Source organism: Mustela nigripes, chromosome 1 (genome assembly GCF_022355385.1).
Source record: "Mustela nigripes isolate SB6536 chromosome 1, MUSNIG.SB6536, whole genome shotgun sequence".
Classification (NCBI taxonomy): Eukaryota; Metazoa; Chordata; class Mammalia; order Carnivora; family Mustelidae; genus Mustela; species Mustela nigripes.
In genome coordinates, this window is record NC_081557.1 from 64,298,800 (window position 1) to 64,326,124 (window position 27,325).

General features: G+C 36.5%; 1 protein-coding gene across 1 annotated transcript in view; it reads left to right on the forward strand.

The window, feature by feature from the left end:
• NAALAD2 (N-acetylated alpha-linked acidic dipeptidase 2) overlaps window positions 1-27,325 on the forward strand; it is a 57,167-nt gene that overhangs the window by 18,235 nt on the left and 11,607 nt on the right. Inside the window, exons 8-18 of the mRNA XM_059412489.1 lie at window positions 1,180-1,278; window positions 4,923-5,008; window positions 5,502-5,621; window positions 5,727-5,809; window positions 11,625-11,688; window positions 12,648-12,715; window positions 15,680-15,771; window positions 17,407-17,497; window positions 19,213-19,477; window positions 22,010-22,091; window positions 23,035-23,127. Coding sequence (XP_059268472.1) covers window positions 1,180-1,278; window positions 4,923-5,008; window positions 5,502-5,621; window positions 5,727-5,809; window positions 11,625-11,688; window positions 12,648-12,715; window positions 15,680-15,771; window positions 17,407-17,497; window positions 19,213-19,477; window positions 22,010-22,091; window positions 23,035-23,127 — 1,143 coding nt within the window. The remainder of the gene's footprint in view (window positions 1-1,179; window positions 1,279-4,922; window positions 5,009-5,501; window positions 5,622-5,726; window positions 5,810-11,624; window positions 11,689-12,647; window positions 12,716-15,679; window positions 15,772-17,406; window positions 17,498-19,212; window positions 19,478-22,009; window positions 22,092-23,034; window positions 23,128-27,325) is intronic.

Genomic DNA, 27,325 nt, shown 5'->3' on the forward strand with positions numbered 1-27,325 from the left:
GAGCCCGATGTGGGACTCGATCCCAGGACCCTGAGATCATGACCTGAGCCGAAGGCAGCGGCTTAACCCACTGAGCCACCCAGGCCCCCCAAAAACATTTTTTAAAAATTAAGGAAACAAAGTAGGAAAATACTTCCTGAAGTAGGAATAACAGAGTACACCAAGAAATGGCAAGAAACCATTAGTCTCTTACAAAAGAAAGTATCAAGTGCAAAACTGTGTCCAAGATAAAAATACTGACTGGAGATTTTTTAAATAGTTGGATTTTCTTTGATATTCATTTGATGTTTGTACTTGACTTGTATTTTAAAAATATTACAGGGCCCACTACTTATTAGATGTGTGAACTTGGACCAATTACTTAATCTTTCTCTGGTTCAATTTGCTTATCTGTGAATGAGCACAGTAATTGTTTCTCCCTGATAGGGTAATTATGAGGAGGAGATGAGACCAATGCAAGTGTGTAAAGTATCTAGAGTATAGTAAACATTTAACTAATGTTTGCTAATGTTGCATTCTGTCACTGATTTTTTTTTTTTTTAAGATTTTATTTATTTATTTGACAGAGAGAGAGATCACAAGTAGGCAGAGAGTCGGGCAGAGAGAGAGAGAAGCAGGCTCCCCGCTGAGCAAAGAGCCCGACGCAGGGCTCGATCCCAGGACACTGAGATCATGACCTGAGCTGAAGGCAGCAGCCCAATCCACTGAGCCACCCAGGCACCCTGTCACTGATATTCTTTCACAAATTTCCAACTTTTGTTTTTTAGATGTCTGTACCAATAAAATTTAATAATTGCTAGGTAATCAATCACCAGCTTCCCTAGAAATTAATTTCTTCTCCTTTACATAGTCATGAATTTCCTATTTTCACTATTTCTTAGATCTAACACTTCCCTACATAAAGTCAAAAATAAGGAGGCTGATGCTTCTCATTTCCACTCCCTATTCTTTTTTTCTAAGCCCTCTTACCATAAACATATTAAGTACTTCATATCTTTCAATTTTGGCTCTCTTGATAACATGTAAGCTCCACAAAAAAAAAGGGAATATTAATAGTACTTGGCTCAATAAATATTTGTTAAATGTATGAATGAAATATCACATTATCAGCCTCCATGATTTCTTCTAAGAAATTATGATGCTCAGCCTTTTTCTGTTACTTTTATTTTCTCTCAACAGCCACATGGGAGGAATTGCTGTACCCGATGACAGCTGGAAGGGAAGTCTTAATGTGGATTATAACATTGGGCCTGGCTTTGCAGGGCATGATTCCTTCAGGTAATTTTATATTACTTTAATAGACTGGAATAGTTTTCTACGTTTAATGGAAAAATGTCAAGGTAACTTCTTTCAGGTATATTTTGCTTGTCTTTTTCTCATTTTTCATAACGAACAATTGATCATTTTATATCACTTAAGAAGTACTTATAGAATGATGTCCTGAATTCTTCTTCTAATAGAGAGATCACAACATTTGTATTATAAAGTCTTAAACATGACTACATTTGAGTTCAGATTTAACATTTTAACTGCCTTTTTCATCCAAAATTTTAAAACAATGTTTCAGATAACCCAGTATTTTAAATGTATAACATTTTGAAAGTTACCTTAAGGGAAGGAGTAAAAGAGAAGAGAGAAAGGAGCTCATGTTGATTGATCACTTGCTGTGCAGTGAGTTAAAATAGGTAAACACGGAACTGTTGTAAAACTCAATGCGTTAGCATTGGCCCTGTTGGAGAGGAGTGATCCCAGAATATTTATTCATTGAGCTTGTAAGTTTCCCACTAGATCAAGGCAGGCAGGAAATGCTAGCTGGAGAGATCAACTTGTGTAGAGATCAACTTGGCAAGATTTAGAACTTTAAGTAGTTTGATTTGCCTGTGGGAGAAAGGGAAATTTAACACTGATAAATCAGTGTTTTGGTTAAGTCTTTTGATTAAGCCCAAATCAGTGGATCAGTCTTGTTTGCTGTAACTTTACATTAACCATGCAAACTTGGATTCATACTAATTTTTTAAGTTAAGAATGTTTTTTCAGCACTTTTAAAATATTAGGAGTTAACTCCTTTTATTTTAAAGGAAATTTAGAAATACTGTAAGTGCTTATTTATCTCTAACTGAGAACAAAGAGTTACTTTAATATAGAAGTTTTTTATATACAGTAGCAAGAAAACCTAACATACAGAGTGAAAGATAAAGGCCTTTCTGATTTAGAAATGAAACATAATGACACAGAGAACAGAGTAAACATATGGCTTCAGTTCTGTAATTTCAGTTCAGGAGTAAATTCAGAAACATACATATCTAGACCTTGGTCTAGATATCAAAATGTTCTCCTTCACCATGGGCACAAAATTCCTAATTGATTTGAGCTCAAAATGGACAAATACACAAATAAAAATCTCTTGTTCACCAAAAAGAGCTTTTAATAATCTATTAACCCATTTATAGAGATTCTGTCATTTTTCACCCAGATGAACTGTCCAGATTATCATTTCTCACCCAGAAGAGCTCTTGATAATTAATCCATTTACAGAGATTACCAAGTGACAAGACGTAAGACCAAATTCCTAACCATTGCTCCCACCAATAGGGAATAATTCACCTGCCATAAGCAAACTAGAAATACAAAACATAAAATCAGTAGGAAAGATAGTATAAAGTTAGAAGTCCACAGAAAGAGAGACAAACCAAGAAATAGACTCTTAATGACAGAGAACAAACTGATGACTACTAGAGGGAAGGCAGGTGGAGGGGATGGGTGTAATAGGTGGTGGGGAGAATAAGAGTATACCTACCATGATGAACACTGAGTAAAGTATAGAACTTGTGAATCACTATATTGTACACCTAAAACTAATACAACACTGTATGTTAACTGTATTGGTGTTGACATTAAACACTTCCTAATTAAAAAGATATACAGAGTCAGCAGAGTGAAAATTCTGTCACTGCTTTGGTTTAACCTCAGAGCCAAAAGAAGACATGTCTGGGTTTAAGCTACCCATACCTGGTTCTACAAGGTGAATCCATTGTACATCTCAGTGGGACTTCAAAAAATGGAACAAATGGTAATATTTTTAAGTAAAACCATGTTTTTCCTACAAATATAAAATGAACATGTGTCAAAAATTTCATTTAATTCATTAAATAGTAAGGGAACCACAAAGGAATTAAAATTTGTTCAAAGGAGAATTCAATGATGATACCAGAAATATCAGCACATCAAGAATGCTGAAATGGAAGTACTTAATAGCAGAAAACTAGCTTCTTCTACCTTGAAGGAATCCATTATTCACTAGACAGATTTCAGTGGATGTGGAATTTCCACAAGTTAATCTTGATCTCTATGGAGTTGTGAAATAGTCTAGTCAAAGACAGTGATAGGCAGAGGTAACTGATAGATGAGCTAAGGCCTTTCTCACTTTTTCCTAACTGGAGTGTATTCATTCATTTTACAAATATTTATTGAGTATTTACTGTAACCCAGGCACTATTCTGCATACTGGGAATTCAGCAGTGAACAAAACAGACAAAGTTCCTTCCCTGTGGAGCTTACATTATAGAGTTCATGTTGTTTGGAACATGATGAGTTTGAAGTGATAACAGGACCAACAGATCCTTTTTTAAAAACTTTTCGAGTCATTAATTCTAGAAACTAGAAAGACAGAAGTATTGCATATGTGGTTGAGCTCCTCTGAGGATCTGAACAGATAATCTATGTTTATTTTCAGGTTTTGATTAAAATAGATTTTTTTCTTCATTCCTTGTTTGTAATATTCTTCTTTTATTCATTTAATGACATAATATCAATGATTCAGGGTTTCTTACTGATAAATCTTAGGCTTATTTTTAGAAATATGCTAGAAATCTTTTTGCTTCTTTGCTATTAATTTTTATCTCTCAGCAAAATAAATCCTTAATGTCTTAAAATATAAAAAATACCATTAGTTTTTCTCCAAAGGCACTTTATTGAATATCACACGATTTAAATATGCATTCAGAAGCACAATATGCTTGTAGAGGGGAAAAAATCAGTACAGGTTCTGACCACCTCTTAGTTCTTCCACTCATAAATAACCACAAATTAGAAACTGCTGGGAGTCCTCTCTTCCACCGCCCGCCTCCCACATAGATAAAGATTCGTTTTGTTTCCTTGTGAAAATAAGACAGTATTTTCCCATGTCATTTTGTATTCATAGAATGTGAATGACTTTTTTTTTTTTTCTATTTTAGCCTGACTATATTTTTCCTTTAATTTGGTTAATTGTATTTCATGGGTATTTAAAAGGCTGGCCCAAATCAGAATCAACAGTGATGGATGGATAGAAAGTTTCATTATATAGTTGTTCGGTACATTTTAGGAGGTGCTTTCCCAAATTCCCATTTCCTTCCCAAATTTCCCATTGCTTTTTGGCAGTACTCAGCCAGCTATTTACTTAACAATTACTGACATTCTGCTTCAACAATCTTGCACCAGCAGGCATTAAGGTAAATGCAAAGACACAATTTAAAAATGCTTATCTTTCCCTTAAGACATAACTGGCTGCCTTCCTTATTTTTGCACTTTGTATACAGTGTTTTTAAAAATTTTAGAATGAATACCCAAAACATTTTGAATAAGAGTATTTTGGACTTTAAATATCAACAATATAGCTATGAGGGAGGAATAATAAAAATATGTCAGTTTTTAAAATCTGACTTTAAGCATGCATAAGTACTTAAGAGTAAAATGCATTAGCCATTTACACATTGCACATAACAAGTGTTAATGATTATTGAATTAGTTTGTAGATATATGGGAATTCATTGTCCTATTATATAATTATCTGTAATTTTGAGATTTTTCATAATAAAATGGTGGAACAAAACTGTTAGATGTAATAATTTATATAAAGTAATTTATTCCCTTTGAAATCCTAGGAAGGTTAGAATGCATGTTCATAACACCAATAAAATTACAAGGATTTACAATGTAATTGGAACGATCAGAGGATCTGTGGAACCTGGTGAGTCTGAATATTTTTAAACACTTCATTTTTACAAAGATTACAAGAGTAAGAGAAAATAAACTTCAGTCAATGATTGATTTTTTTCTCTGATGTGAAACAGCTACATTTGAAAAAAAAGATTGTACAATGCTAAAAGAAACCCCTATCTTATAGTGTTGATTTTTTTTCCTATGGAGGAAACTCAACCAAAAGGAAGTTTAAGTTAAAAACTTAAATCGCTGGCGCCTGGGTGACTCAATTGGTTGAGTGACTGCGTTCAGCTCAGGTCAGGATCCTGGAATTCTGGGATAGAGTCTGCATCCAGCTCCTTGCCTAGCAGGGGGTCTGTTTCTTCCTCTGACCTTCCCCCTCTCATGCTTGCTCTCTCCGTGTCTCTCTCTCAAGTAAACAAATAAATAAATAAAATCTTAAAAAAAAAAAAAAAACCTAAATCACAACTATTTGTAATATATTGAAAAATTGTAGTTCTTCTGAACACATTATTTTCCAGACAGGTATGTTATTCTAGGAGGTCATCGGGACTCCTGGGTGTTTGGAGCTATTGACCCAACCAGTGGAGCTGCTGTTTTGCAAGAAATTGTCCAGAGTTTCGGAAAACTCATGAGCGGAGGTAAATGATGTTTCTTTGGTTGGTGATGACAAAAAGTGACTCACTTAACTGTCCTCTGTTTTTAGATAGGTGTACCTAATTAATGCATGTTAACAACGATTGCAGGCTGGAGACCGAGAAGAACTATCATTTTTGCCAGCTGGGATGCAGAAGAGTTTGGGCTGCTGGGGTCCACAGAATGGGCTGAGGTAAATATGACTACAGGCTTTTGTTATTTTCTTGGTCAGCAGGGAAACAAATACATGTATCTCAGGATAAGCACAGATCCCATTTGAGAAATAGTTTGCTTTTATTTTCACATTAGTTTGGCAAAGCAGAATAACCTCTAAATTACTGGGCCAAAACCAAATTTATTCTTGTCAAAGCATTTTGGTTTCCATTTGCATTTGTTTTGTGAATAAGTAAAATTTGTAAGCTCAGAGAATAAACAAAACTAGCAAGCTTTTCTGACGAGAGGACTGACCTATGTAAAATGGATACAGATCCTTGGAGTTAATTTTCAAGTTTTTAAGTTTTCTTGGAGTTCTACTTAGGAAAAACCTATGATATTCTTGCTTAAGAGAACTAAGGTGACTGTACTTGGGTTGTAATTTTACACTTGTAGATTCCATATAAATTGCAACCATAGCTATATTTCACCATTCTACAAAAGATTATGCTTGATTGTTGAGTAGAAGATAATTTTGTAAATGGAATTACTTTAGTAAATTGTCTTTATAATTTTAGATATTTATTTTTTCTAAAGGTATGATTGATTTTTATGTTACACTTCCTCCTAATGCTTTATCTTTAAGTGTCTCTCCTATGCCCCCTTCTTTCATCTTCTTCCCTTAGCCTTCCTATCGAGTAACTAAGTTCTTTAATGTACAAGGTAAGGAAATGCATTTTGTAAAGACATGTGCACTATATAAGCACATAGTCCCCCAGCACCATGAATTTATCTTTTATGAGCTGAGATTTTATAGCATTGTTTTAAAGCATGTCATACACTTCTTGTTATCTAGTTTTTAAAATAATTTCCTCCTGACTCATTTCCTCTTTAAATGATAATGTGAATGAAATAAGTATGGAAGTAAAATCAAACAGTTTCTTGTCTCCTGTCACTTATCCTTATATTCAGTTGACATTGCAAAGTTTTATCATCACATCGGTAATTATGAATATGCATTTTAGAAGTAGACTATTTAGAGAAATCAAATTTCCTTTTAGAAAAGCAAATTCTTTTGAGTGCATGAATATATAAATAGATGTCCCCGTTTCTCTAAATTTAGCAGCTTAAAGTACAATCTAAGATATAAAGTAATAAACATACTTTGCAGTAATTTAATAAATGTGGGTTAGGGACAGTTTCAACACTTTCCAATATTCAACAGCATACTTTCTTTAAATATAGTTAAGGAATCTTCTTTATTTCTACTAAAAATGTGTTGCAGTGGAAACTCTGACTTTGTATCTATAATACAGGCAACTGCCATCCAGCCATTGTGGGCAAGTGTAGATGGGGAACAGTCCTCATTTGTGCCCGTAACCACTCACAGCTTTAATTTTTTTTTATTGTAATATATTTTTTCTTAAATTTAAGTATAGTTGACAATGTTGTATTAATGTACAAATTGTGGGTTGACCATCTTATACATTATGCAGCTACCATAATATGTGTAGTTACCATCTATCATCATATAAAGTTCTATTATTGACTATGCTGTACTTTGCATCTTCGTGACTTATTACTGAAAGTTTGCACTTATTAATGTCTACACCGATTTTGCCCAACTTTCCACTGCCCTCCCTTCTGGCAACCACCAGTTCTCTGTGTTAGCTTTGGTTTGTTCAACAAATATCCCACTTGATCATGATAATTCGTCCTTTAATGTATTGTTGAATTGGGTTTCATAATATTTTGTTGGGAATTTCTGAGTCTGTGTTCATCAGGGATATTAGCCTATTGGGGTAATGCTCGCTTTATAGAATGAATTGGAAGCTTTATTTCCTCTTCTGTGTTTTGAAATAGTTTGAGAAAGAGAGGTATTAACTCTTCATAAATATTTGGTAAAAGTCATCTGTGAAGCCACTGGGCCTGGACTTTTGTTTGTTGGGAGTTTTTTGATTATGGATTCAATTTTGTTACAAGTAATTGGTCCACTTAGATTTTCTATTTCTTCCTGATTCAGTTTTGGAAGATTGTATGTTTCTATAATCTTATGTTTCTTCTAGACTGTCCAGTTTGTTGGTGTATAATTTTTTTATAGTATTTTAAAATCATTTGTATTCCTGAGGTGTTAGTTTTAACTTTTTTTCCCTGATTTTTACCTGAGTCCTCTTTTCTTGATGAGTCTAATATTTTATCAATGCTGTTTATCTTTTTGAACAACCGGCTCTCAGTTTCATAGGTATTTTCTCTAAGTTTCCATTTCATTTATTTCTGCTTTGATCTTTATTATTTCTTCTCTCCTTTCACTAATTTTGGGCTTTGTTCTTTATCTAGTTCCTGTAGCATATTGTTGTAACCTCAACATATTAGTGTTTTTGCCAGGTCTTTGTCATTTATTTCTAATCTTATACCATTGTGGTTAGAAAAGATGCTTAAGATAATTTTGGTCTTAAACTTACTGAAATTTGTTTTGTGCACATATCCCGAGATCAAATTTGGAGAAAGTTTCTTGTGCAGTTTTAGAGAAATGTGTGTTCTGCTGTTTTGGGGTGGAATATTCTGCATATAACTGTTAAAGCCATTTGGTCTAATGACTTATTCAAAACCACTTTTTAATAATAGATTATCCAGACCCAAAAATCTATCTATTGCTAGATGTGGGCTTTTAAAATCCTTTGGAGTATAACTATTGGTTTCTAACTTTTAATGTCTGTTAACATTAGCTTTATATGTAAGGTGCTTATTTAGTATTATTATATCTTCTTGTTGGATTGATTCCTTTATTCTTCTATAATGTCTTTGTCTTTTAAAGTCTATTTTGTTTGATATAAGTATTGGTACTCCAATTCTCTTTTGCTTCCATTTGCATGGATATCTTTTTCCTTTCCCTTCTCTTTTTGTCTGTGTGTCTTTTGATCTGAGGTGTCTCTCTTAGATTGCACACAGATAGATTTTGTTTACTTATCCATTCAGTTACTCTGTCTTTTGACTGGAGTACTTGGTCCATTATAGTTAATGTAATCATTCATAGATACTACTCATTGCCATTTTGTTAATTGTTTTCTGGTGTTTTTTGTAGTTCTCTCTGTTCCTTTGTTCTTCTTCTGACTTCTTCCTTTGTGTTTGATGGTGTTCTTTAGTGTTATACTTAGGTATCTTTCTCTTTTTGTGTATTGCCTAATATGCTAAATATAGTTGATTAGTTTTCTTTTAACCTTCATATTAGCTTTGTGATTTATCTACTACCTTTACTAGATGTTTGCTTTTACCAGTGAAATTTTTTCCTTTCATACTTTTTTTCTAGTTGGACCTTTTCTTTTCTACTTAAGGAATTCCCTTAACACTTACAGGGCCAGTTTAGTGGTGATGAATTTCATTAGCTGTTTTTCATCTGTGAAACTCTATCTCTTCCTCAATTCTGAATGGTAAACTTGGTGGGTGGAGTATTCATGGCTATGTTCCCCCAGTGCCCTTTTAGCACACTGAATAGATTTATGGCCTCCCTTCTGGCCTACAAAATTTCTTTTTTTTTTTTTTTAAAGATTTTATTTATTTATTTGACAGAGAGAAATCACAAGTAGGCAGGCAGAGAGGCAGGCAGAGAGAGAGGAAGGGAAGCAGGCCCCCTGCTGAGCAGAGAGCCCGATGTGGGACTCGATCTCAGGACCCTGAGATCATGACCTGAGCCGAAGGCAGCGGCTTAACCCACTGAGCCACCCAGGCGTCCCTGGCCTACAAAATTTCTGAGGAAAAATCAGCTCAAAGCCTTATTGAGTTTCCTTTGTATGTAACTGTTTGCTTTTTCCTTGGTGTTTTTAAGATTATAGAAGTTTTCCATTTTAACTATTCTGTCTTGGTGTGGACCTCCTTTGATTCATCTTTTTTTAGGAGTTCCTGGATGTCTGTTTTCTTCTCCAAATTAGGGAAGTTCTGTTATTTCTTCAAGTAAGTTTTCTGCTCCCTTCTTTCTTCTTCTGGGAACCCTATAATGCAAAAGTTACTATGTTTAGTGTTGTTGCAGAGGTCCCTTAACTTGTCCTCATTTAAAAAAACTATTTCTTTTGGGTGTTCAGCTTGGTTGCTTTCCAGTACTGTCTTCCAGCTCACTGATTTGTTCTTCTGCTTCCTCTACTCTTGTGTGGAATTCCCTCTAGGGTTCTCAGTTGTATTTTCAGTTCTGGTGGGTTCCTTTTTATACTTTCTCTTTGTTGAAGTCCTTAATGAATTAATCCACTCTTCTCTCAAGTCTGGTGAGCACCATTATGCCCATTACTTTGAATTCCTTCTTAGGTAGATGGCTTATCTTCATTTAGTTCTTTTTCTGAGGTCTTGTTCCTTTGTATGAAACATCTTTCCCTGTCTCTTGACTTTTGTTTGACTCTGTGTTTCTACATTAGGTGGAACAGGCACCTATCTCAGTCTTGAAGAAGTGGCCTTATGTAACAATGCCCCTGTGTAGACTGTGTGCTTAGTGGCTTTGGCTAGCTGATTGGTGCTGGATAGGTGCTGGCTGTGGCACTTTGCACAGAGGCACCCTGTCAGGTCAGCTTGAGCTAAAGCAAGAGTAGTTCAGAGGATCCTAGAGCACTTTGCACCATGGTCCCCTGGAAGGGCAGCTGAAAGGGAGCAGGTTCAGGCCAGGGTTTTTGGGGAGCTCCACGTTGTGGCTGCTTTGGTGGGAGGGCTTGGGTGTTGACCCACAGGCCAGGTGTGTGCTTGGGTCACCTTGGTGGAACAGCTGGACCTGGTGTGGGTGAGGGGACCAAGTACCTCTGATCCTGGAAAGAGTTCCAGGAGTTAAGCTCATTTGGCAGACTTCTAGGGTTAGTAAATGAATGTCCTTCACTTAATAGTCTAGTTTCCCTTTGAACTCTGTTTTGTTTTTCTGTGACCTAGGGTGGGCAAGTCTGCAAAAGGTTCCCTCAGTCATATCTCTCCCTGCTATAGGTTGTCACATTGTGGTTAGTTGTTCCCAATGTTACTGTGTCTCTGCTGTTCCTACCCTTCTATATGTGGTCCCTCTATGCTTTCTTGTGCAGAAGCTGTTCAATCAGCTTTCATTATTCTTCAGGAGGAATTGCTGTATATGTAGATGTAGATTTGTTGTCTAGGAACTGAGTTCAGGGTATTTCTGTGCTTCTATCTCGGACCACCTCCTATTATAGCATGTTCCTAAGGTAGCAAGCCAGATAGAAGTAAGAGGCTCTCTCAGCATATTCCCATCTGTGTGACAGTGTTTTCTATCTTTTGTGTGTGTGAGAGTGAGCGAAAACAAGGGGAAGCAGGAGAGAGGTAGAGAGACTATCCTAATGTCTTTCTTTCCCTGTAGTTTTTTCCAAATTACTTTCTCTCTTTTATTTCCTCTTTTAATAATAGATAAATGGAAATTCTCTATTTCCTCACTTTTACTTTACTTGGGTATCCAGTCTCAGTATATCTCTCAAACTTCAGTGTATGCAAGAGTTTCCAGGGATACCTTGTAGAAAATACAGATTTCTAGGACTTTCAGAAATTCTTGTTCATTAGGTCTGCAGTGGAGCCCAGAGTCTGGGAGCCTCACCCTATATTCTAATCCAAGAAATCAAGGAACCACACTTTTCTGTGACAATTCCTATTGCTATGAACAGCAGCTATGCAATATTTTTCCTACCGATTTTAACTGCATTAACGTTCTTAATCAGCCAGTTCTCTGCATTTTCTTAGAAATTATGTTCAAAGGCATAGGTGTTTGATTCATAAAGATATTGGTAGACCACTTTTATACTAAGATGTTGTTTTTTTTTTTTTTTTTTTTTTACATTCCCACAGTTGTAAATATTGTGAATTAACTAACAACTTTGCTTCAACTGTAGGAGAATGCAAAAACACTCCAGGAAAGAAGTGTTGCTTATATCAACTCAGATTCATCTATAGAAGGTATATTTTATTTTAGATTATTAAACATCTTTTGAATGTGCAAATTGTAACTAACTTATAAACAAAGATTATTTTCTTCCTGTCAAATTTCTCACTGATACCTTAATTTTCCACTTTACCACAGAGAAAACCATGATTCAAATGAGTCTATGTATGATTCATAACTAAGCTACTGATCCTAATTTCTTTAGTATATTTTCCATTTGCCTATCTTGAATTACTACTTAAAACTCTAGTATTAATTACAGTCTTCCTGTGGAGATATTAAAAAAATTAGGCTAAAATATTTCAGAATACTTTACAGAATATTCCACACAGAAATACTTCCTGTATGTACTGCAACAATTTGAAGCAAGCACAAAGTACAGACTTCCCTTGGAACAGGCTTGCATTTCATGAGGTCTAGATAAATGTCAGAGCGTACTTATTACTGAAACGCTCTAGTCTCATGTCTTGATACTGTTGAATTGGGTAAAAAGGGAATAGACTTATCACTTCATTTGCCAGAGTCCCCCTAAGAAATACCCTAAGAATGATGCGAGGGGTTATGGTGGGACTTGCTGCCTCAGCAGCCAAAACCCTCCTATAACTTCCTCTGTTTGAAGTGTACACTTTATTGCTCCTGAAGAACTATTTCCACCCTATTAAGATTTTATTTACTTGATAGACAGAGATTACAAGTAGTCAGAGAGGCAGACAAGGAGAGAGGAGGAAGCAGGCTCCCTACTGAGCACAGTGCCCAATGTGGGGCTCAATCCCAGGACCCTGAGACCATGACCTGAGCCGAAGGCAGAGGCTTTAACCCAATGAGCCACCCAGGTGCCCCTCCACTCTATTCTAATTCCTTGGGAATGATGCCTTCAATTTCAAGTCTACTGTATCTTCTTTATAATTAGAAATAGAGTTCTATTGGAATTTCATTTGGAAGTATTAAAACACACTGTGTTTTATTTTTCCAGGCAATTATACTCTCAGAGTTGACTGTACACCCCTTCTTCACCAGTTGGTGTATAAACTGACAAAAGAGGTAAATAAATCTGTCTTGTTTTCTAATGAATGGGTAAGTGAATAATACCTATTTTCTTAATTAGTGGTGCTTTTTAAACTGGAAAGAGACCTTAATACAGTATTTGTATGACCTATCTATAAGAATAGTATTGCTAGTCTCTTCTAATAGTAGCTATTAATAATTGTGTGCACTGTTGTCATGTTGTAGGTATACAGAGTCATGTGGTAGAGGCATTCTGATAGTACAGTGAGCTGAACTGGAAAAAGCCTTGGGTTCAGGCCCAACAAAGTGAATTTTAGCAGCAAAGATAATAAAAAGACATGGTTACTGAATCCAAATACTTAGTAGTCCAGAGAGGATATATACTCATAAATGAGGAATTATACTTCACTAGAATATTGGTTTCTACAAGCAATGGAGAACAATTATGGAATAGAAAATGTGAAATCCTGGGGTAGGTGGGCAGGCATCAGAAGAGGTTTACAGAATATTTAGTGCATGGGCTATAAAATGGAAGGATATGAGAGAGAAGGCATTCTCAGCACAGAACACAATACCTAAAGCAGATGTGAAAATAGGAAAAAAGTATTTCCTGACCTCTGGGTGGCTCAGTGTGACATAAGTGAAAGGTTTTGGTGGAGAAATGGTAAGAAATGGGGCATGACAAACAGGCCAAGTTCAGACATCTGGTGATGGAGAAATTAAAAAACTTTAACAAGGTTATACATTATCATATTTACCCATTAGAAAGATCACTGTCAGTGTATAGATTAAGCTGTAGCAACTCTAACAGCAAAACAAAAATAATAATCATATAGGAATTTTGTAAATATTGATAAAAAAGTATTCTGAGCTCCCTAATGTGCTCTAAAAGTTATATAACCTATTCCCTTAACATCTCTGTACTTCATTTAAATAGTTCATTGTAGAATTACAGAAATATTTCCTTGAAGCATGTGTCACTTTTCTGAAGGTACTATTTTCCTACTTTCCCTTATTATTGTTCTTTTTCCTATTAGTGTCTCTAAAAACTCCTTTTCCCAAAGGAATCCTCTCATTATCCCAACTGGCAACAAATTGGATAGCTCGTGTTCTTGATCCTTTTATTGGAAATGTCCCATAAAAACATCTCCTTTAAAAGCAAGCTGTAAGGAAAATCCTGAGAAAATCCCTTTCAGCATATGCATTTATGCTTTGTGCTGTCCTAGAGAGATGGCTCCTGCCTTTGATGTCAAGGATAAGAATAATTTTAGGGGTGCCTTGGTGGCTTGTTAAGCGTCTGGCTCTTGATTTTGACTCAGGTCATCATTTCAGGGTTGTGAAATTGAGCCATGTCAGGCTCCATGTTGAGAATGGAGCCTGCTTGAGATGCTCTCTTTCCCTCTGCCCCTCCCCCCATGCTTGTGTTCTCTCTTAAAACAAACAAACAAACAAACAAAAAACCAACCATAAGAATGTTAGGGCCAAAAGGGAGAAATTTAGGTCTATGCCCCTTTGTAAAGAGGCAGATGCTTAACTATGGCCACACCAAAACCCAGTAGAAAAAGACTTTTGTATTCTCCTGTGAACCGATCGTTATAATTTTATCAACTCCTAGTATGTGTTAGCATAGTCACATCATGCTGGTAACATGAGAGTAAGATAAGAGTTGTAGACAGGGCAGAGCTTAGAGAGAAGGGCAGCTGACTGATCAAAGAAATGGGGCAAGGTGTTGAAATAATGGAGGAGGGTCAGCACCTATGAAGATGTGTTGATTAGAGACAGAAGTATGATCTCGGGAGACCAGGCTGAAGGGACACCGTTCTGGTTAGTGGTAGATTGAGATGGTGATTCCAGAAAATAAAAGGATTTTTCAGGGAATTCAATCTAAGCAGGATATGGGAGTTGGAGCAGATTCTCAGCTACTGCAAGTTGGTAGAAATGGATTAGCGTAGAACCCGATGAGTTGGCTGGAAATAGAACATCTCTGCAGCTGCAATGTGCTGCTGGCAGGCAGAGGGATGACTGTGGAGTGCTGGGACTGTTTTTAAGCTAGGGCTTCATGTGCAGTAATAAGGCAACAACCAACTCTGTATAAGGGCAGAGAAAATACCAGAGAACTGATGTTGATATTAAGATGGGGACCATTATTCCCACTTCCACAAGGTGAGAAAACTAGGGCTTCAAGGGGGGAAGCAATACACAAAAGGTTAAAAGGCTTCCAGGCTGCATAAGTAGGGTATGCTCCCCCCCCACTTTTTTTTTTTTTTAAAACAAAGAGCTATAACCAGACAAATTACAGGTGTGTATGTGTGGTAATATGGATTTAAAATACATGTTAGCCTTCCAAGTCTGCAATTTTTCCACACATTGCCCTGCTTCAAGTGAAAAATGAAAAGTATGTTTATACTTTTAATGAGGATAGTATAAAAGGTTCATGCAATTTACAGAAGATCTTAGAATTTCCAAATAGAAATCTGAGCTTATACAGAGCTTTTACAACCCATCAAATTCCAACTTTGCAAAAATAAATATAATGTGACTTTCTAAAATGGCAGTACCTCCTTACCCCACCTGCCCTACAAAACCAACTTCAAACTTAGTGTCTTCAGCCTCATCTCCTGCCCTGAGGCCTCTTTTTACAGGTCTTCATGGACAAAAGCAATTTACTAAAGTAAATCTTGTATCTGGTTTGGCCCAGTAACTTACTACTAAAAGAGATCTAAGCTCCCAGAAATCATAGTGATGACATTTGCTGGAACTCTAGTAAAAAGTTTACCAAAAGAAGGAGATTTTATCCCAGGTATAGGGCAAAATTACCATTAGGCAGCCAACAAAAATAAACAAGAATTTGGATTTTTTTCCCTGCCATTTGCTTTTGTTTTTCCATAAAGAACATGACATGTATCCATATAGTTAAAAGCTGATAACATATGGTCTTATTATTGGCATAAATTTAGTTGCTCCTGGGTCTAATTCACAGTATTCGATTTTTCATTCCAGATCTCTAGCCCAGATGATGGTTTTGAGAGTAAATCTCTTTATGAAAGCTGGTTAGAAAAGGACCCTTCATCTGAAAATATAAACTTTCCTAGGTAAATTACTTGTGTATTTCTTACCATAGGATAAATTATGAATTCCCCTTTGCCCCTTGTTTCTCCAAACATGCAATTCTTAGATGTGTCAACAGTTTGACAAAAGAGAATTCCATAGGATCCTGCTTGTAGCCTTCGATTTGCTAACTGGACAGAATAGCTGTCTTTGAATCTATGAGAGTCTAGTTTTGCAGAGTTTTAGTCAAAGTTATTTTGCCACATTATCAGGTACTATTTTGCATTCTTGAATTAAATTTCAAATATGTTATATATGTTAATAAATCATGTAACTGCAAATGATAATGATGAAGTACAAGAACAGGATTATTTGCTTCTAAAGGGGCATTATAACCACCAGATTGTCTTTACCTGTAATCAATTTAGACTGTTTAAGTATTAATCTTTTTACTTCATATTCATACAACAGCAGCTTTCTTGATTTTTTTGTTTGTTTTGTTTCTCCTGCAGTACTATTTCTAAAAACTAGTAGAGGATGGTAGAGTGTATAGCTTCATTCCATATTCTAAATAACGGTTGTGAAAGTCTGTTTCCACTATGAAAGTTTCACATGCTTAAAAAAGAAATTAATTGGAGTAGAAAAAAAGGTCTGAAAAACATCTAAGGTTGGGGTCGCCTGGCAGCTCTATTGGTTAAGTGTCCACCTTAGGCTCTGGTCATGATCCCAGGGTCCTGGGATAAAGCTATGTCTGTGCCTTACTCAGCAAGAGGTCTAATTCTCCCTCTGCCCCTCTGTGCTCTCTCCCTCTCAAAAATCTTAAAAAAAAAAAAAAAAAAAAAAAAATCCAGGGTCTAAATTTGGGAGTGTATAGTTACATTCTTAATGCAAATGTAATTTTACTTTCTGCTTTACTCACCATTAAGAATTTTTCTGTTAGTATATATATGTGTGTGCGTGTGTATAGTGATTTTCTTTACTTATGCAAAGAAATCGATTTTAATTAAATTTCTAAATAAGTCACATTTAGATTCTTAATGATCTTATTTTTTTGTTTCTCTTTATTTTAAATATACTTTAACATGGCAGGGTTTTTTGTTTTTGTTTTTAAGATTTTATTTGAGAGAGAGAGAGAGAGAAAGCAAGTGGGAAAAGAGGCAGAGGGAGAAGCAGACTCCTGCTGAGCCAGGGACCTGATGGGATGTGGAACTCCATCCAAGGGTCCAGGGATCATGACCTGAGCCAAAGGCAGACATCTGACTGAGCCACTGAGATGTCCTTCATGGCAGTTTTCTTCCTAGATTATAGTTCTCTGGGAATGATGAAATCTTACTTTTCCCTCTAAATAAATACCATAACATACTGACAATATTAGAGACTACTGTCTTGGTAGGGAGCCTGCTTCTCCCTCTCCCTCTGCTTACTGCTCCCCTGGCTTGTATACTGTCAAATAAAATCTTTAAAAACAAACAAAACAAAACAAAAACACTCTATATAGTTCCTAGGTTGCTGTCTTTGGTGGCACTGTTTAACTCCATGTAGTAAAGTATTTTTGTAGTAAAGTACTTTTCCTAATTCCTGTAAATATACTATGCAATTCCTTGCTTGGTTCACTGTCCCATTTAACTTCATAATTTTTATTTATTTCTCCATTTGTGTATATTTATTTTCTACATTAGGATCAACAAACTGGGATCTGGAAGTGATTTTGAAGCTTATTTCCAGAGACTTGGAATTGCTTCAGGCAGAGCCCGTTACACTAAGAATAGGGTAAGCCATTGTATTATTTTGGATACACAGCATAACCAACTTGTTAGGAATTTTAAAAAGTCTAGTTTTTTGGCAGTAGGTCACATGGCCCAGGAAAAATTCCACGGATAAGGGCTGACTTTATTCCCTTTGTAGATGGACTAGGAATTTGGGTTATTCTGTGTATCTTCCCTGCAGGATTATTCAGTGAAGCAATAGTTAACAAAGTAATGCCAGATACTTAGCTGGTTATCAGAACCAAGTAGTTCATATCTTTTCTGGTGTAGGTTTTGTTGGAAAGCCTCATTCTTATCTTTTCTTGAGGAAAACAAGCAGGTGAAGAACCTGTCTTGGTTACAGGGGATGCCAGAGTCTTTACTGGTTACAGAGTCTTTATTGTTAGTAACCCCTCTTCACATACCCACTCCTACCTGTCATCTGAGCCCAGGGCTTCTGACTAGGGAATAAAACAAGTTCCTCATTTTTCAGTTGAATCTTTTTTCTGTTCTGCACTGACTACTTTACACCACTGTCACTCAAACATACTGATGATGTGCAAGTCGTAGGATATGCCAACATATACCATATGTCTGCTTGATTATGTAAAAATTATGTAATAAACCGGGGTGCCTGGGTGGCTCAGTGGGTTAAAGCCTCTGCCTTCGGCTCAGGTCATGATCCCAGGGTCCTGGGATTGAGCCCCACATTGGGCTCTCTGCTCAGCAGGGAGCCTGCTTCCCCTCCTCCTCTCTCTGCCTGCTTGTGATCTTTGTCTGTCAAATAAATAAATTTTAAAAATCTTAAAAAAAATTATGTAATAAACCAAGGTGAAGGTTCCAACAGTAAACGCAGATTAGTCACAGATTTTAGTAATTTTGAAATAACTGCAGTACACCAACATCTTGCTTTTCTAGAATACATACCCCTTGCAAACTGGACTACCCAGAAGATGACTGAGAACAGAGAAGAAAGCAAAAACAGTTCCAAAATAAATGCACAAGTCTGTATACTAATACTCATTAAACTTTTTCAAGGCTTATTCACTGATGACCTATTCTGGCATCAATCTGAACAAAGTTATCTAGTTTTTAAGACATTGTAGATTAAAAGCAGAGTATTAGAGACTGACATGGGGGATTTCCTTGTAGTGATACTAAAAGCAATAAAAATGTTAACCTTATAGCAAAGTAGCAGATAGACAAAAACTAAATTTAGGAAAGGCAGTCCTAAGTCAAAAAATATTTACTTAAAATACCACTATGTAATAATTTATCCTGGTAGACCATAATTATGTAATAAAGGATAAATAGCATTTAGTTATACAGTTTGGAAAGGAGACAAGGTACTTAAATATCAAATTCCTAAACATATGTATCTTAGCCAACCAGAACCTTTCGTTTTCAATCAATTGATAATTTTAAACTGTGCTAATATACAGTTTGAGTATGTACTCCTTAATTTCAGTTATCAGAAATACAATAAAGACAATTTTCAGGAAGTATTTTGAATAAAATTACATGAATTATAAAACAACAGTGAAATTTAGACTGGTAAAACATGATAGTGTTTTAGTTAGATACTAAGTTTATTCTGCTTCACTGTGATAAAACTCAGGGTGCCACAGGATTGTATTTTTCCTGCAATCATTTTTATTATATCAATCCTGTAATTTGAATATTTAATGTTTGTATTTAGTACCTGGTTTTTTCCTCCCCCTTCCCCCCCACCCCTTCCAGAAAACAGATAAATACAGCAGCTACCCGGTATACCACACGATTTATGAGACGTTTGAATTAGTAGAGAATTTTTATGATCCCACATTTAAAAAACAGCTTTCTGTGGCTCAGTTACGAGGAGCACTGGTTTATGAGCTTGCAGACTCTGAAATAATTCCTTTCAATATTGAAGACTATGCAAAAGCTTTGAAAAACTATGCATCAAGTATCTACAATTTATCTAAGAAACATGACCAACAACTGAGAGACCACGGAGTATCATTTGGTAAGAATGGCTGGGTATTTTATAATCTTTAAGTCAGAGCTTTAAGACAGTCTCCTCTTGTCATCACTGCACACTCTGATCCTAGAATATATACCTGCATCACTTAATTCTTACCTCTGGGAAAAAACCTAAGCACTTTTAAAGAATGTAATTTCATCTGATACTATAGGATGAATCCATATTGCTAAGTTAATGCTACAGACATTGGTTTATAAATATTTTCCTGATGTTGCTGCCTTTAAAAATATTTTTGCTGTTAAAAGAACAATACTACAATACAGAGATGAGAAAACCTATTCCACTACATATTGTAAGTATCATTATTATTGCATATTATTTGTCTACATGCAGGATTTCTTTTACATGGTTTTAATCACTGTTTCGTATTTATGTAGCCATTTTGTGGTTACTATTTTATACTGTACCCCTTACAAAGCAGGGATGAAATGGGTCTGAAAGTGGTTACTCAATTCAAATCCTGGCTTTAATATTTAATCACTGCATGATGCTGGGAAAGATACTTGGCCCCTATGTGTATGTCAGCTTCCTTAGGAATGAAACAGTAAAGAATATAACGTGTTTCCAAGACAGCTGTGGGTGACTGACCTGGTTAATACATAGAAACAATGTTATCTATTAGTAGGGTTTTATTTTAACCATTTTTAATCTGGGAGTACATGTTCTTAGTATACACCAAAATTATCAAATTTGTATTCAGTGTCTACCATCTACAAGTTCTGTGTTAATTCCTGGGAGATAGAAGGATGTGTGAAAAATAATCATTGCCCTCAAAGAGCACAGAATTTCACGTGAGGGAGAAGACCAAAAGGCCGGGGACAAGTTGTGATAGGAGTATACAGAGAGTACTACGGGAATACAAAGAGTAAGTACAGAGTAGTCAGTAGTGGCTTTTGAATATTACTACATCCAAATTTGTCACCTTCAAAGTTATGATGAGCAGTAGGTACTAAGTTCTAGAGAAAGATGATGCAAAGAAAATTTAGGAAATTGTGTTTATATCAGTAATTGGAGAACCTCTGTAATGAAGGGGCAAATAAAAAAAAAAAAGATTAAACTGCAGACATAAGATGGACATTCATGGTTCTTTGGCTATCCAGGACCCAGTTCTTGTCCTAGATGCTCTGATTTTTCTTTTAGTGAATTACTTTTTATCAATTCAAGTTGGTATCCAACCAAGAGAGGGCACACACTTAAAATGGAATGACTCTCTTTACACAGGTTAAGTAGCCCAATCTATCTCTTAATACCCAGCCTTCCCCCTGCCTCCCAACTGTCAAACTCTCCAACTCATTGGTGACACTCCATCCGGATTAAACACTGATAATCTTCTATCTCCTACCTAACATGCCCTACTCCTTTCCCAATCAAAATTCACCATTAAGTGCCAGGCAAAATCAGGCACTCAAAAAATGTTTTAATGAAGGAATGATGGATGGGATGGATATATAATCTGCACTCCTGGTCTCCAGTTCCTTACTTCCTTCTACCATTACAGTGCACTGTCTTCCTACTAGTCTCCCAAAATTGTTTACGCCAAAGTTATCACTCACCCCTATTACTAAATACCAGGGACACAATTTACTTCTTATCCATCTGGACTGCTGTGGTTCACTGGAAATTTAAAATTCCTTCCTCAATACTTTTCTGTACCTTCCATAGTACCTATTATTATTTCGTACATGGTTTTAAAAACAACTATACTAATTAGAGCTTAAAGGAAATCTAGGACAAAGAAAGATTTGTATTCTTTATTTTGAATGCACTATTTACTAGCTGTGTGACCTAACAGCTTGTGTCTGGAACAGTAAATACTCTATCTGTAAAATGAATATTGTCTCCCCTGCTTTACAGATTAATGAAAGGATAGCAATAATTTCTGTTTATGTTCAATTTAGAAAAGATACAAAATAATAAATAGGTAATTGTAATAAAAAGTACACTGAGAACCTTCTCACTTTACTTAGAATCTTTGTAAACTAGAGAAGAGCCTGACCAGAAAAAAACCACCACCTGACCCTATTTCTGTGTCCACATACGTCAGCTTGTCACAGGCAGACTTTAAACAAGATCTTAAATGCACTCCTTACAAAGAGGGCTTAACACTGTTTTAGTCTATAATATTGCAAAATCATAACTATCTATAGCTGTATCTTGTATCTAGCATACAGATGTACCAATAGTATGTATTGAATGAGTACATACATGAATGATGCATTTCTGGTAAATTAGGAGTTAAAAGAATTATTTATGTCCTAGATTCCTGGAAGTTATTTCCTGAAGAAACAATTGTCATTTTCTATTTTATATATGTATGAAATTTTTATATACTTTTATATAAAATATATATATATACAGTTTCTTTGTTATAATATTTTCTGATAATCTCCATGGATCTGCAGGAAGGCGCAACACTATTCACTCATATCTCCCTGGAATGGGGACAGCAGGAAAGTGAACATGTGAAATAAGCAGCACTTGCTAACTGACCTTCCACTTTTGTATTTTTAAAAGATTCTTTATTTTCTGCTGTGAAGAACTTCTCAGATGCTGCTTCGGATTTTCACAGAAGACTTACACAAGTTAATCTTAATAAGTAAGTTTCAAATGTCAAGCTCTCCATCATTCTGAAAACAGATGTGGTTACTAGAATGAGTCATGTACACTTACACTTGGCTCTACCTCACTGCTCTTGAGGTCTGTGATTCAGCAGCATCAGCATTACCTAGGAGCCTGTTAGAATGAGAGTATCAAACGCCTTCCAAGACCCACTCAATTCGAATTCCATACTTTAATAAGATGCTCCAGAATGGTTTTTATTCACACTGAAGTTTGAGAAGCCTTACTCTAAATAGTAGACAAAAACTCATCCACACGACAAAAGCCAAGGAGGAGAGCTGGGAATTCATAGTTCCACAGGCTTAAGTGCATTTGCAGTATGAATTCCACTATGATCCCAATACTTCCCTGTCCTAATGCAGAATGTTTTTATTGATACAATTGTTGCATTTCACTTAACCACTTGCTTGAAATATAATGAAAAGCTCCTTGGATTGTAGGAAAGCCAGAGAACTTATGTAGCACCCCAGAAAGAGAGCTGGCAGATTCCAAGTGTGAAAGGGGAGTCCTGGCATGCAATACCTCCCATCCTTCTTGTAGAATGAAGCAACTTCCCTTCATTTTTTGCTGTTCAGCATTTATTCGGTGGCACTAAATGGCTTATCAAGAACTTGATAGCACACCCAACCTGCCTCTGCAGGAGGCCGGGCTCTCCTCCTAGAAAGAATTAAAAATGTCTTTCTATTCTTTCTGTGATCTTGAAAAACAAATGAACCACTACCAATAGGTCTTTCTTACTGTAAATATTAGAAAGATGCCTATGTTGTCATATATGGTTAACATATGAGGCATTACCATTAATCTGCATTTTCTTAAAAGCTATTGATTTTAGAAATTCATTTTTCCATGCCTTATCCTGTATTATTTTAAAATCCAGTTCCATGGTAAGGGTTATAGTTACTTATTTCTTGTTTTCCCAGTCCCATTGCAGTGAGAATCATGAACGACCAACTGATGCTCCTGGAGAGGGCATTCATCGATCCCCTTGGTTTACCAGGGAGGCGGTTCTATAGGTAAGGAAGCAACAGGTGTTTCACTAAAGGACATTAGCTACTTCTCTGTGACCAAAACCAGCATGCTTTAAACTCTTGCCATCAGATGAATGGAAGGCGAATATGTATGCTATGAGGAACATGGGTAAGATTATGTATAGTAGTTGTAAGTTGTAGTATCAGAAAACTTAACTTCATGTTTATTGGTTTGCTGCAGATGTAAATGATAAATGGTAGATGAAAAAATAACTCTAAGAAAATCTAAAAGCTATAAAATTTAGAGGGAATCTTAGAGCTTCTGTAATTCAAACTTCTACATTAATCTTTACTATAGCATCTGAGGTAAGTAGCTATTTAGCCTCTGAATCTTCCAGTCCATAGGAAGCTTACTACCCTCATGAGGAAGACCACCTCATTTTAAAAAAGGTCTAATGTTAGTTTCCCTCAGAAAGATCTTTTTCTCTGTAATTTTCCTCCCTCTGACCCTGTTCCTTCCTCCCTGTTCAGCTCTTCAAATTCAAATAGGATAAATCTAGGTCTATTTCCATAGAACATTATAGTTTTTTGAAGATGGCTGCCATGTTCTGCTGAAGCAATATCCTCTTTTTGTATCCGTAACCTCTATGCTTTATTTCACTGTGTTGGCCGTTTTGAACAGTCTCATTTTTCTAGGTACCACTTAAACTGCAGGTCCTTGGTGAAAATTTGTGAGGCAACTTATCATCAGATACCATGTGCCAGACATAGTTCTGCATGTTAGCTTTCTTATAAATATTAGTTGACTAGTATTAACCTTTAATTATAAGCATAGGCTTTCAGAGCCCAGCTCTGGCTCATACTCAGCAACCTGGGCGAAAGACTGACCTGAATTTCAGGTTCCTCGGCTATAAAAGGAGAGGAGAGTATAACTGCTTTCATCCCATAGACTCAGAGATTTCAGGCAGATTAGCTCAGAGAGGAATGTACTCATAAGAAGCTATTTTAATAAAGTTATAAACAGTAATAATTCATTATTGATACAAATAAAACAGCCATCGGTTAAGTATGTACATGTCAAATAAAAAGCTGAAAGCAAATCTACATGTTAACCCCCTCTTGCCTATATTAGTCTATTATTCATAAGCAAAACACCTTTTTCTCAAAATGAATGCAGACTCTACAGAAGCTTGTAGGAGAAAAAGGGACCATGGTCCTTCAGCATTTCCTTCTGTAACCCACACCCAGGCATTTGCTATTCTCTTTAAAGAAAATCGTTTTATATACATGTGTACATATGTATTTTTTCATCTGTATCTAAATTAATAGGACCATACATTTTGCATCTTGCTCTTTTTTCATAACAATTTATCTTAGAGATCTTTCCATGCCAGTATATAGTTTTAGCTCTCTCATCTGGAATATAGTATTGGTTTGGCATGTATGTATAATTTTTAAGTCTCTGTTGACTCTTTAATTCAATTTGTTTTCCCCTCATTTACTTTTAGTAAAGTACTGCCATAGTATGCCCTTGTGCCCTTTTGAACATTTGTTTTTATATCTATATAATCAGTATGTGGATTTCAGGGTCAAAGAGTAAACACATTCTAAGTAACTGCTACACTGTCCTCCAAAAAGACTGCACTATATTTAAAAACTTATTGGGAATTATTAACTGAATATTAAAGGCTATATTCTAAAGCGAGGACAGTACCAGATGGTAATGTAGGAAGATCCTGAACTCCCCTCAACCCAGGGACACAATGAAGCTGTAACTATATATGTAACAGTTTCCTCTCAAAAAGACCAGAAGACTAGCTGAGCCACTGCTTCGTATCAAACAAGAAAAAGGCCATACCAAAGAGAGCAGTAGGAGAGTCCGAGAACTAATCATGCCATAAACCCATCTCTAGGTACACAACCCACAATTAGAAGGGAATTTATAAATCCAGAATTTCTCCCTTGAGGAGAAGGGTTCATACCTCAAATAGGGTACACCAACTTTTAAGACTTGCACTTGAGGTTAGCCTCTAAAATATCTGGCTATGGGGCACCAACTACCCAAAGGGCTACAGTGAACAGACCAACAGCTCTTACAGAGCTTGCATGGACTCACCTGCCACAGGGCCAATACAGAAGGAGCCCTCTGAAAAGCAGACTTCATGTGAAAGATTCATTTGGTAGTCTTAATGCATCACCTGGAGGAGGCTGGTGGGTGCCATCTTTGTGGTGTTCTGCTGAACTCCAGAGCACCAGTATCTCCTGGAAGGCAGCTTTTTACCTGTGTCTTGTACTTAGTGTTTACAGCTGCTGGCCAGGGATGCCCTTTAATTGTGTGGCTCTGGAACACATGGGGCTTACTTACATTCCTGAGTCCCATGAGACGGTAACAACTGAAGGCTGTTCTTAGAAGAATTTTTTCTAAGAAAAACAACTATCTGCTGGTATAGGAGGTTTGGCCTAAGAAGAAAGCTCTAGGGCCTATGGCTGATGGCAAGAGTCTTTCAACTCCCCCTCTGACCTGCCCCAGTTTGATGGTATATCCCAAAAAGGAGGTTATACTTTTGTTGGGCATTGGTTTTTGCCACTGCTGCCAGGGCACACCTGTCCATTGGGTCTGGGGCCCAGTAATGAAACTAATGGAGAAAGAGGTCTTAAGACAGCAAGAGGCAACAGATCCAAGCAGCTCAGTCTTCCAAGTGACGGAGGTCTAAGTTTAACATCATGGCTACAGCCTGAGGGGCAGGCTTCCACTTGAACACACGTCTAAGCATTAACTATAAACCTTACCAGGGACATCAGAGGGCAGGTACTATTTTTCATGTTCTCACTCTTCCTGTTCCAGATAGCAGACTGAAATATAAGCATATTTACTTACCCTGGAGCTTCAGCCTGCTGCAGGGCAGGCCTTCCATCAGGCCCTCTTTTAGAGGCCTATGGCAATGCTCTCAGGCCATGTAGGTGGGGGCAGTAACACCTTTGTGCTCCTTCTTATTGCAGCTTGCTGCTATATTCCAGAAAGCAACTTATGTACTCAGTTGTAGCCCCAGTTTTTACTACTGTGTCTGAGGGACACCTCCCTATCATGTGGCTCTGGTGGCCACCCCAGATTGCTTACAGTCCTATAAGGTGGTACATATTTGCATACTATGGAAACCAAACCTTCAGGCAGCAACTTTTAATCACCATGAATTTAAGGCCTGAGATAGTCAAGGGGACAGTGACAAGTCTTGGCACACCCTCAACTACCAAGAGGAGTTATTAAAAAGAGGCTGTTGGAACAATCACAAAATTGGAGAAACAAATGGAGATAGAGCAAAGTTAGATGAAAAGGTTCATCTACTTCGACACTGGGAGAAGTGGCTGTTTGATCTAAGGCATAGAAACTAACACAAAGTTAAAAAAAATTCAACAGGAATATACCAATGAAAGGTAAAACCACAGAAAAAGAGCTTAATGAAACAGAGATAAGTAATCTACCTGATAAAGAGTTCAAAGTATGGCCATAAAGATGCTAAGCAAATGTGAAAGAATGGATGAACACACTGAGAAGGTGAAAAAGAAAAGTACCAAAGAGAAGTCATAAAACTGAAGGATACACTTAGAGGGGTTTACAGCAGAAGAGATGAAGCAGAAGAAAGTATCACTGAACTCAGAGATAGGGTACTGGCTTTCACCCAAACAGAGCAAGGGAGGAAAAAACAAAACAGAACACCAAAAGCTTAACGAACTTATAGAAAACATCACTCCCAGTGTAGGGACAGAAGGGGGCTACAACCTGCCATCACCTAGAGAAGGAAACCAACATCCAGATCCAGGGAACCAAAAGAGATCCACACTAAAACACATTATAATTAAAATTCAAGGACAAGGAATTTTAAAAGCACCAAGAGAATTACTTGTTATGTACAAAAGAATCCCCATAAGATATTTATATTTTTCAGAGGAAACTTTGCAGGCCTGATAGGACTGGCATGATATAGTCAAAGTGCTGAAGAAAAAACTGAAACTAAAAAGAAAAAAAACTTCCAACTAAGAATATTGTATTCTGCACCATTATCATTCAGGATTGAAGGAGAAAGAGTGTTCCAGACTAACAAAGGCTAAAGGGATTCATCACCACTAGTCATATGAAATGGTAAAGGGAGTTCTTTAAAAGCTTGTGAAGAGGGACGCCTGGGTGGCTCAGTTGGTTAAGCAGCTGCCTTCGGCTCAGGTCATGATCCCAGCATCCTGGGATCGA